The sequence below is a fragment of the Rhipicephalus sanguineus genome, chromosome 9 (genome assembly GCF_013339695.2).
Source record: "Rhipicephalus sanguineus isolate Rsan-2018 chromosome 9, BIME_Rsan_1.4, whole genome shotgun sequence".
NCBI lineage: Eukaryota > Metazoa > Arthropoda > Arachnida > Ixodida > Ixodidae > Rhipicephalus > Rhipicephalus sanguineus.
In genome coordinates, this window is record NC_051184.2 from 66,642,722 (window position 1) to 66,653,084 (window position 10,363).

General features: G+C 51.6%; 1 protein-coding gene across 1 annotated transcript; it reads left to right on the forward strand.

The window, feature by feature from the left end:
* The first annotated feature begins 453 nt into the window (after positions 1-453).
* On the forward strand, positions 454-1,278 carry LOC119405615 (uncharacterized). The gene has a single exon (XM_037672448.1). It carries the CDS (start codon positions 454-456, stop codon positions 1,276-1,278), a length of 825 nt encoding a protein of 274 aa, XP_037528376.1.
* The last annotated feature ends 9,085 nt before the right edge of the window (positions 1,279-10,363 follow it).

Sequence of the window (10,363 nt, forward strand, 5' to 3'; positions counted from 1 at the left end):
TGAACCGAAACCGAAACACAACAATGAGCTCGTGCAGAGGGCACGGAGGAAGCCAAGTTTCGGCGCAGTCGCATTTTCAGCGCAGCTTAAGAAACTAGGGTCTCTAGAATTACGTATCTATGTATTTTCTATTAAAGGAACACACCACCTAATACTTACCTAGTGATGTTGCACCTCACATATGCGTTCTAGCGGCCATCGTCGTCTGCATCGGCTGACTATTAATTATGGCGCGCACAGGCGCATGTGCATGCGCACGCTCCTCGTTCCTCGTGCTGCGGGCTGCGAGGAAAAGAAAACGAAGAATAAAGAATAGTCTTCTTCTGCTCCTGCCATCGGTCTGAACGGTTCCCTGGTTTTTACGCTCGCCGCCACACGCATTGTTATAGTGGACCTAACCTCAGTCCCTATAACGTGGTGACCCGGACGTGATCGCAGGGCGAGTACTACATCATGGACGGGACCACAAGCGACAGACCGACGATCGGCGCAGAGGGCATCGCCACGGTGCAGATTCACCTGCCGTCGTTTTGGCCCCAGAATCCTGCAGCCTGGTTCACGCACGTGGAGGCCATCTTTGCCCTTCGGCGCATTACCTCGCAACAAGCGAAGTATTGCTACGCTGCCTCCGCGCTCTCAACGGAAGTGGTTGCAGAGTTTCACGACCTTGTGTGCACGCCCCATAAAACCACACCTTATGACCACTTTAAAACGACGGTGCTGCAACGCAAGTCTGTGTCTGTGCGCAGGCGTCTCCAGCAGCTTCTCAACGAAGAGGAGCTCGGCGACCGGCGACCGTCAGAACTGCTACGTCGCATGCAGCAGCTTCTCAGTGGCTGTAAGTTGGATGTAAACAGCCCGCTGCTGCGAGAACTGTTTTTCCAGCGCCTGCCACAGAATGTAGTCCTTGCCTTGGCTACCGCACCTGACGACCTGCCCCTCGACAAGCTGGCGGAGCAGGCCGATCGCGTGGCTGACTATGCAGTAGGAGGTACTGTGGCTACTGCATCTAGCGTTCCGTTGTCGCAACTCGAGGACCGGCAGTCTCGCCTGGAGCAACTGATCGACGACCTCGCCGAGACTGTTAATGCCCTACGGCCACCGTCTCGCCCCCGTCGACGAGACCGCGATTACCGTCCCAGATTGTCTCCAAGGTCTAGCTCCCGTTCCGGTCCTCGTCGACGCGTCTACTGCTGGTATCACAGCAACTTCGGTGCCAGCGCGCGTCAGTGTCGTCCTCCTTGCAGCTGGCAGGGAAACGTACCGCAGAGCCACTGATGGCGGCCAGTGACTCTTGCCATACGACAAGCCGCCTGTTCTACGTCACTGACAGGATTGCCGGACATCGATTTCTCGTGGACACAGGTGCAGAGGTCAGTGTCGTTCCTGCCACACGACTCGACCGGCAGCGCTCTCCGCAGACTGCTCCCCTTCAAGCAGCCAACAACTCTGCCATCAATACATATGGTCAGCGCTCTCTCACCATCAATTTGGGTCTCCGACGCACCTTCCGATGGGTATTCGTTGTTGCAGATGTACGCATGGCCATATTGGGTGCTGATTTTCTGACCCACTTCGCCCTCAGCGTTGACCTCCGGGCACGTCGACTCGTCGACACAACGACCAGGATGTCCATACAAGGCATCCTCGCACCTCCAACATATACCACAGGAACGGCGCCACAGATACCGGCATCTATGTTCGCCTCAATTCTAGCAGACTTTCCAGCCATCACGAAGCCTTCCAACCTTGAGCTGCCTGTACGTCACAACGTCACGCATCATGTTGTCACTACTGGCCCTCCAGTATTTTGCCGACCCAGGCGCCTCGCTGGGGACCGCCTTGCCATCGCGAAAAGAGAATTCGACCACATGCTGCAACTGGGCATCATCCGCCCTTCGTCGAGCAGTTGGTCGTCAGCTCTCCACATGGTCCCAAAGCGTGATCCAGGGGATTGGCGCCCCTGTGGTGACTATCGAGCCCTCAACGCGCGCACCATACCTGATCGCTATCCCCTCCCTCACATTCACGACTTCTCTGCCAACCTCGCGGGAGCGGTGATATTCAGCAAAATAGACTTGGTAAAGGCCTACCACCAGATTCCGGTCGAGCCAGCGGACATCCCGAAGACTGCACTTGTGACACCATTCGGACTTTTCGAGTATGTTCGCATGCCGTTCGGATTGCGAAACGCTGCTCAGACGTTCCAGAGGTTTATAAACGAAGTAACTCGTGGACTTCCCTTCGTATTTGGATATCTCGACGACCTCCTGGTGGCTAGTGTTTCCCCCGAACAGCATTGCACCCATCTGCGTCTGCTATTTTCTCGACTCCAGGAACATGGCCTCCTCATCAACCCCGCAAAGTGTGTCTTTGGTGTCGACGATATTGAGTTCCTCGGACACCGTGTGACAAAAGAGGGAATCAGGCCGTTGGACAAGAAAGTTCAAGCCTTGCGCGACTTCCCTCGCCCAACATCACTCCGAAAGCTCCGCGAGTTCCTTGGGTTGCTTAACTTCCACCGCCGTTTTCTTCCCAACATTGCCCGCATTATCATACCACTCACGGATCTCCTCAAGACCACCAAAGCTCCGTCCTCCCCACTGACTTGGACATCTGACGCTGAAGCTTCCTTCTATGCTGCCAAGAACGCATTGGCGGACGCTACACTGCTGGTACATCCTCTGCACGTTGCACCAATGCGCCTTATCACCGATGCTTCTAGTGCGGCTGTCGGCGCAGTTTTACAGCAGTGGCAGCGCAACTCTTGGTATCCACTCGGTTTTTTCTCTCAGAAACTGAAACCGGCAGAAACGCGTTACAGCACGTTTGGTCGTGAGCTACTGGCCGTATATCTGGGCATTCGACATTTCCGACATCTGTTGGAAGGCTCAAGCTTTCACGTCCTTACGGACCACAAGCCTTTGACATTCGCTTTTCGCGGTAACCCCGATACTTATACCGCACGAGAAATACGGCACCTCAACTTTATTTCCGAATTCACTGTGGACGTCCGGTACATTGAAGGCCCAGTCAATGCGGCTGCAGATGCCCTCTCCCGTATCGACGCGATATCGGCACCCACACTTGACTTCGAAGAAATCGCCACGGCGCAACTTACAGACGTCGAACTTCGAGACATCCGCTCATCCACCACATCACTGGTACTGTCCGACGTTCCCCTCCCATTTTCTTCCGGCACCATCACTTGCGACGTGTCACGGGGTCGAACACGTCCGTTTGTCCCACTCCGACTCCGCCGTCACATATTCAACAAGCTTCACGGCACAAGCCATCCAGGAGTTCGTGCTACGCAACGTCTCATTACGACCCGCTTTGTGTGGCCGAGTGTGAACTCCGACGTGCGCCGTTGGGCGCGTGAATGCGTGCACTGTCAACGCTCCAAAACGACACGACATACGAAATCACCAATTCACTCATTTCGCCCACCCGATGCTCGGTTTGATCATGTCCACATCGACATCGTTGGACCACTTCCGCCATCCAGAGGTGCTCGCTACATTCTCACCTGTGTGGACCGTTACACCCGTTGGCCTGAAGCGTTTCCTCTCACCGACATAACAGCACTTACCGTGGCTTCAGCGTTTGTCAGTGGCTGGATCTCTCGTTTCGGATGTCCCAGCGTTGTGACCACCGATCGCGGCCGACAGTTCGAATGCGATCTCTTCCGCAAACTCACAGACCTGCTTGGCGTTCGTCATATCCATACGACCGCCTACCACCCATCAGCAAATGGAATGGTTGAACGCCTTCATCGTCAACTTAAAGCCGCCTTGATGGCTCGCCAGGCTCGTTCGTCTTGGGCTGAAGATCTTCCTCTCGTCCTGCTTGGCATCCGCTCGTCTTTCAAGGAAGACCTCGGCTGCACAACGGCGGAGTTGGTCTACGGTACAACGTTGCGTATGCCTGGTGAATTTTTCGCGTCAGCTAGCGTCGCTACGCCCGATCCAGACAGTTACGCTCAACAGCTTCGCTTCCTATTTTCTCGCCTGCGTCCTTGCCCTAGTCGGGATGCATCATCGACTGACGTTTTTGTCAGCAAGGACATGGCTACAGCGAGCCACGTTTTCGTCCGGCGTGAAGGAATTCGACCATCCCTTACGCCTCCCTACGACGGCCCGTTCAAAGTGCTCAGCCGGACAGAAAAAACTGTTACCATCGAGCTCAACGGGCGGGAAGAAGTCGTCGCTCTGGACAGAGTCAAACCCGCCTACTTGGCAACCGCCCCGCCATTATGCGCTTTCGACCACTAAGCCGCCCCTGCAACCAAGGATTCGCCCGGCCCTCTGACATCAAAGACATTTTTCTTTGACGCCAGCGCTTCACCCCCCTTTCTCTTAAAGGGAGGGGGAGCCCTCTAGCGGCCATCGTCGTCTGCATCGGCTGACTATTAATTATGGCGCGCACAGGCGCATGTGCATGCGCACGCTCCTCGTTCCTCGTGCTGCGGGCTGCGAGGAAAAGAAAACGAAGAATAAAGTATAGTCTTCTTCTGCTCCTGCCATCGGTCTGAACGGTTCCCTGGTTTTTACGCTCGCCGCCACACGCATTGTTATAGTGGACCTAACCTCAGTCCCTATATGCGTAATGTTTGGTTTTTGATCAATAATGTACACAAGTATGAACCTAGTCAGCCGTTCACGATGGCTGGCCCTTGGGCAAGTGGTTCAACTTTGGCCGAGTGGCTGAATCGAGGGACGTGCCGACAAACAGTAAGACAGACAGAAAGACAGACCAAAATTTCTGCGTTTAAGTTCCCAAAGAAAGACTATCGTCTTTAAAAAATTCCTCGCGATGAGCGTCTCCCGCAGACGCCAGAGCTCAGAGAGTTCCGAGAGCTGCCCTCTCTGAATGCTCGATCCATAGAGTTTCCTAAAATTACCTAGAAGGGACTCTGGCGCTGCGATCGTTCAGCCACCATGGGAATGAGGGGTAGTACACAGATTTGCCTAGTCTTCGTGCTTACGGGCTTCGAACGCACTTGTGGCTTTGTTTATTGTGATGTTTTGGTTTTCTTTTGTATAAAAGAATGGACCGTTGTGAACTTCATGACCGAATTTCAGTAGGTGAGCCTAAAAACTTTAAAGTGTTGAAGTGTAACTGCTGACTCTTGCTCAACTTCGTTTTGCGACAAAGCGGATATACAGACGAGGCGGAGTCAAACGGAGCCGAAATAACGAAGTTTAGACAAATCCGTGTACTACCCATCATTCCCATGCTGGTTGAAGCGCCATGCGTAGCAGCTGCCATAGACCCTAGTGCCAGAGTTCCCTCTAGTCAGTATTGTAGGAAACTCTATGGCTCGATCAATCCGCTTGCTTTCGCCGCTGTCACGAAGTCGTCGCCGGTGAAAACGTGGCATTTTCTTGTGTGCCATGCTTTGTCTGTGCTATTCCGTTGTGTCCTCCGCGGCCTTTTTTTTTCTAATCATCGTGTCTGACGGCGCGCCGAATGCCGATCAAGTGCTGTGTGTTGGGATGTACCGGCATCTATGATACTGAGAAAAAGGTCCAAGTGCTTTCTTTCCCGACAAATGAGCAAACGCGAAGCAAGTGGATACGTGCGATTCTGCGATAGGATTCCATTCCAACTGTATATACCAAGGTAAAATATTTATATCCATAGTATTCGTAGTACTACTACTCTTCAGCCGCTCATTTTAGTTTGATAGTTTATTCGTACTCGTGCAGTTCGATAGCTATACGAAGCGTTGCGTAGCTGCCGTATGCGCTACGTCGCCGTTTTTCTGTATGCTTGCGAACGTTATTCTAAAAGCAGAATTGATGCATTCTATGTGAACAGTATTATGCTGCTTTGCAGAATTCGAAAATTGAGAGCGTATGAACGTTACCCTGACAACTCGAATGATTTCCATCGCATATTAAACAATCACTATGTATGTAACTTATATCATGCATAATTGCAAGCTCTTTGGAAATGTTAAGATTTTCACTCCCTATCGTAACGGCCTTGTACGCAAACAGCAAATTTGCATTGACTCGAGATACAGAGCAACACTGCAATTGAGGATCCTCACTCTTCAGTGTTTATTTACAAATGGGGCCGCTTTGAATATCTTGTTACACTGTGTTGATCTTGGCACTAAGAGATTGTGAATAATCGAAATAAACAATACACACTACAGTTGTGATATGGGTGCATTTAATGAAGGGGTACATTGTTGCGTTAGTTAACGACGCCCTTAACGGGCGTCGTTAAGGGCGTTAAGGGCGCCCGGCTTCGATCAATTAGCTCACGACGTATCACTGTCTTTCTCCTCTCCAACTTCCATATTTCACTATATTAGCCGTAATCGGGCAACTTCAGTACTAGCGTTTATTATTTTTTATTGAATGCTGGAGCGCAACGCAACTTAGACTTAGGTACTTGCATAGAGAAAAAAGAAGAAATATTTAAGGAACTGGGAAGTATCGCGCGTGATTCGGAATGCGCCCCGTGCGTTGCGAATCGTGCGCGGCTGGCTGGTAAACTGCTGCTGCCGCAATGCACCGTGCGCTGCGACTGCAGGAGTGGGTCAGCCGGGCAGCGTGACGCAGCTGGCGTCACTTCACGATGGGCGCAGTCCTTGTCAAGTATATAAGAGGTGTTAGCTCTAAAGGGTTGCCATCCGTCGGGAATTTCAGATCTTGAGTGCATTACCGATAATCAATGTGCAATGTGATATGATACTCGAAAGCATTCATCTAGTTAGGTTTAGAAATTCAAATTATTGGGGCTTTTCCATCATTCTGCCAAATATCAGATTTAGCAACTACAAAGCTTGCTAAAAAATTTGGAAATTCTTCAGGTGATACCAGATCGTTTCGGGAGGTCGTTTCATGTGACACTTACGATATTTTGTGGTATAAGGTGGCTCCGGCAGCGATACAGTTGTGTACCGGCTGGACTTCGACATTTCTGATAAAACGTTTTATGTATATCGTGGTTAGTCATTGTATAGACAGTAATTCCAAGTGGTCGTAGCGTCCCATCATGGAATAAACTTTTTCTAAACACAGGTGTGCGGCAGGTTTTTCATCTGCCCTGGCTCTTGTAGCCAGGTCATCAGACAGTGATTGCCACATTTATATAATGTGCATGTAAATACTTTTTCTGTGTGTGATTGTCCCCGTATCCGTGTTCATTCTTGTATATAGATATTTCATGCTATCACTATATAATTGTACAAATGGCTTGCGACATACCATCTGATGTTCACATGTACTTCCGTGCTCGCGAACTTATGTATATTTGTATGTGCAATGTGTATATGATGATAAGTTTGTGTGTGTTAGTCTTTAGTAGCATTTGTTAGGACATTCTGTGGACTTAGAAATTTCTGTAATAAAGTTTCGTGTATGTTGTGCTTTGTCGTTCGTTTATGTTACTGCCCAACTGCGAGCTCGTAAAAATATCACGGGCTGCGCGACGCCTGCAGGCAAAAAGGGAGAGTACCACGCTCGTCGTTGTTTCGAGTGGCGTAGGCTAACACCCCCAGCTGTAAATGCACAGATATACCCCATAAAGGTTACGGGCGGGCTACCCCCGCCGTCGCTCATTTGGTGGAGCATCGGACGCGTTATTCGGTGGTTGCACGTAAGGTCCCTGCAGGCGGCGAGCTGTCTTTTCGTTTACAATAATTTCTTCACATTTTATGTCGTAATTAGTAAGCATAACACCCCCTATACTTTCCTTGTCTCAATTTTATGGCAGTCCTTATAAGGTTGTGTCTATCAAACACATAATGTGCAACATACTATTAATACATACAACCAAATTTTGTAATGGTTACATGATGCCCAATAAATGTTTTTTAAGTCCCCCCCCTCCCGCCCCCCCCCCCCTGTATTGAAGCGAGCATGGTTGCTTATCTCTGTTTAGTGAAGGTAGGCTCCATGGTGGAACAGCAGAAAAATTACAAGTCTCTTGATGTGGGCTATTTGGTTAACTTGCTTCTCAGGACGAAATAGCTTCACAAAAATAACAACACAAATAGAACAAGTCAAGCGCTGAATGTCGACTGAAAGTTTGTTTGTATTCACAGATAGCATATGCAAAGCTGTTTTACAAATTGTCTTAGGTGGCATTGCAAAGAGCCTGAAGGTGCCTGAGTAGGCTACGCCACCGAGACACCAGGCACCGCAGTACTATCGCATTCGTATTGTGAACTTTACGGCATGGCTACAAAACATAAGTGAGGAACTGTTCTGTACGATTCAGAGAAATGAAAAAAAAAACAAAATAAATTGTACGTGTGCTGTTTTTGTGTCATAAACCTTCGTACAAATCTTTGCAAAGCAACATATAACTCAGCGCAAAAAAAGAGCGACCTTTCATGCTTTACCAGAGAAGACAGGCGTACGTTAGTCACAATTACAGCAGACAAACTCACAATCTGTAATTGAAAAAGTTTTGTCTTCTTTGCGTATTACTGTATATTACAACACAATGCAACAATAACACACTCCTCTCTTTCTCTAGGGATATGGAAAACCTGTATCACATTATTCCATTTTTTTCTCTACGAGTAAATACCGTACATGTCATGTCATACATGTATACTGCCATATCATGTACAATTTTTCCGCAAGAAATTTTCGCTTTGCTTCTATCAGTCTCTCTCTCTCTCTCGATCTTTCACTCTCTATGCACTCGTGCTCTAGCCCATCAGGTTGTAGCGAGTGAGAGAGACGTCAGGCGGCCGACGTGGCCGTGCCGTTCTCGCTACTTTATTCGCAGGCCCTTACAAGCAGAGCGGCAGCGGCTGCCGACGTCCAGCCACCATGAGCGTGAGCTCGTTCTACTCCTCGCGCCTCGAGCTCTCAGCATGAGCTGCGCGAGAAGCGCGGCGCGTAAATGGTAAAACGATGATGATGATGATGATGCCGCTACAGATTACTCCCCCCCGCAGAAATGAAGCCGAAATGAAAAACTATGGGGGCGTATATACAAGGCTGGTGACGCGAGACAAAATGTCCGTGGGGAGTCTAGGTCGTCAACGGTGAAGGACTGTCGGGAACCATTGGGTCTCTGGCGGGCGGCTCTGGGAGAAGCGCAGCGGGCGAGGGTCGCGACGAAGAGACGCTGTTGGAAGGAGCGAGCGACACTGATGACGTGGAAATCGGTAGTGGGCCGAGAAATTCCGCTGGGCAGCCCAGCGAAATTGGCACACACACAAGCTCTTGTGATGCTGGCGGTTCGTCCGCACACTCGGGTAAACGTGACTTAAAGACAGAGTGGAGCGTAGGCTTAGTACATCTTGGCCAGTTGAATTAGACGTTCGTCGGTGCGAACTTCGCCTGGTTGGGCGGGCGACGCAGTTGGCGTGGCGACGTTGCCGGTAACGGCGTTGGTGGTGGCACATTACTGGCTGCGGCTGCTCCATAGTATGCCGTGTAGAGTGCAGACGGGCCGCGAGGCGTGTGCTGCAGATAGACGGGGCGCGACTAATCCCGGTGTGATGAGCCGTGCTGGAGAGACTGGTCGACGGTGCTGCTGTAGTCGCAGAATGAAGTTTAGTCGGTGAAGGAGAGCGCGTGTGCGGGGCGGCAGGTGGGTTGTATGCCTGCGTGGCCGGTAGGGCATACGCGGTCTGGTCTACCTGTGGCAAGCACGGCGGGTGGTCTTCGGGATTTTCTGTCATCGTCGCAGCGTCACACACGTTCGGCCGTAGCTGGTTATGGGCTTGAACGTCTGCTGCGGGAGATTTCGAGGACGATGGTAGTTCCTGCTGGCAAGATGCGCACAGTGTCGAGGTCGAAAAGGCGGGTTCATTGGACATCGCTGGCGAAGCCTCCGCTATTGGGGGTCGTACAGCGGGAGTCACGATGTCCGTGTCTATGGCAGGCTCCAGGGCGTGCGGCGAGGTAGCCGTCGTGGAGCCTGACGTGTCAGAAGTGTCGTGGGCCGTGGAGGTCGGGGAAGACGTGCAGATGGCCGGCATGTCTGAAGGACCGTGGGCCGAGGCGGTCGAAAAAACAGACCTCTCAGTGGAGTGGCCGATGGCAGCAGGAACCTCCTGTACCTCGTCGGGCGGGTGGTCGGGCGCAGGAATCGATGCGCTGGTGGCCTGACGTGAGGTCGGAGGAGTCATAGCCGGGGAAGGTGGGTCGTGGTCATGGGAGGGCTGCGGGCCGGGTGGTACCGCTCGCGTTGACGGAGGGGAAACCCGGAACTCACGGGTCCCCGGCAGCGGGCGGTACGTCTCGCCGTAGCGGGCCAGCACCGCAGCGCAGAGGTCGTCATATGGCTGCGGGCTGGAGGACGACGCGGCGGACAGATGACGCAGCTCAGCCGGGAGGGCGTCAAGCAAGATGTCGTGCATTAGTGACTGCGCGGTGAC

Bases quoted from the DNA above. Each gene is read 5' to 3' on its own strand.
- LOC119405615 (XM_037672448.1), top strand. From the start codon at position 454: ATGGACGGGACCACAAGCGACAGACCGACGATCGGCGCAGAGGGCATC.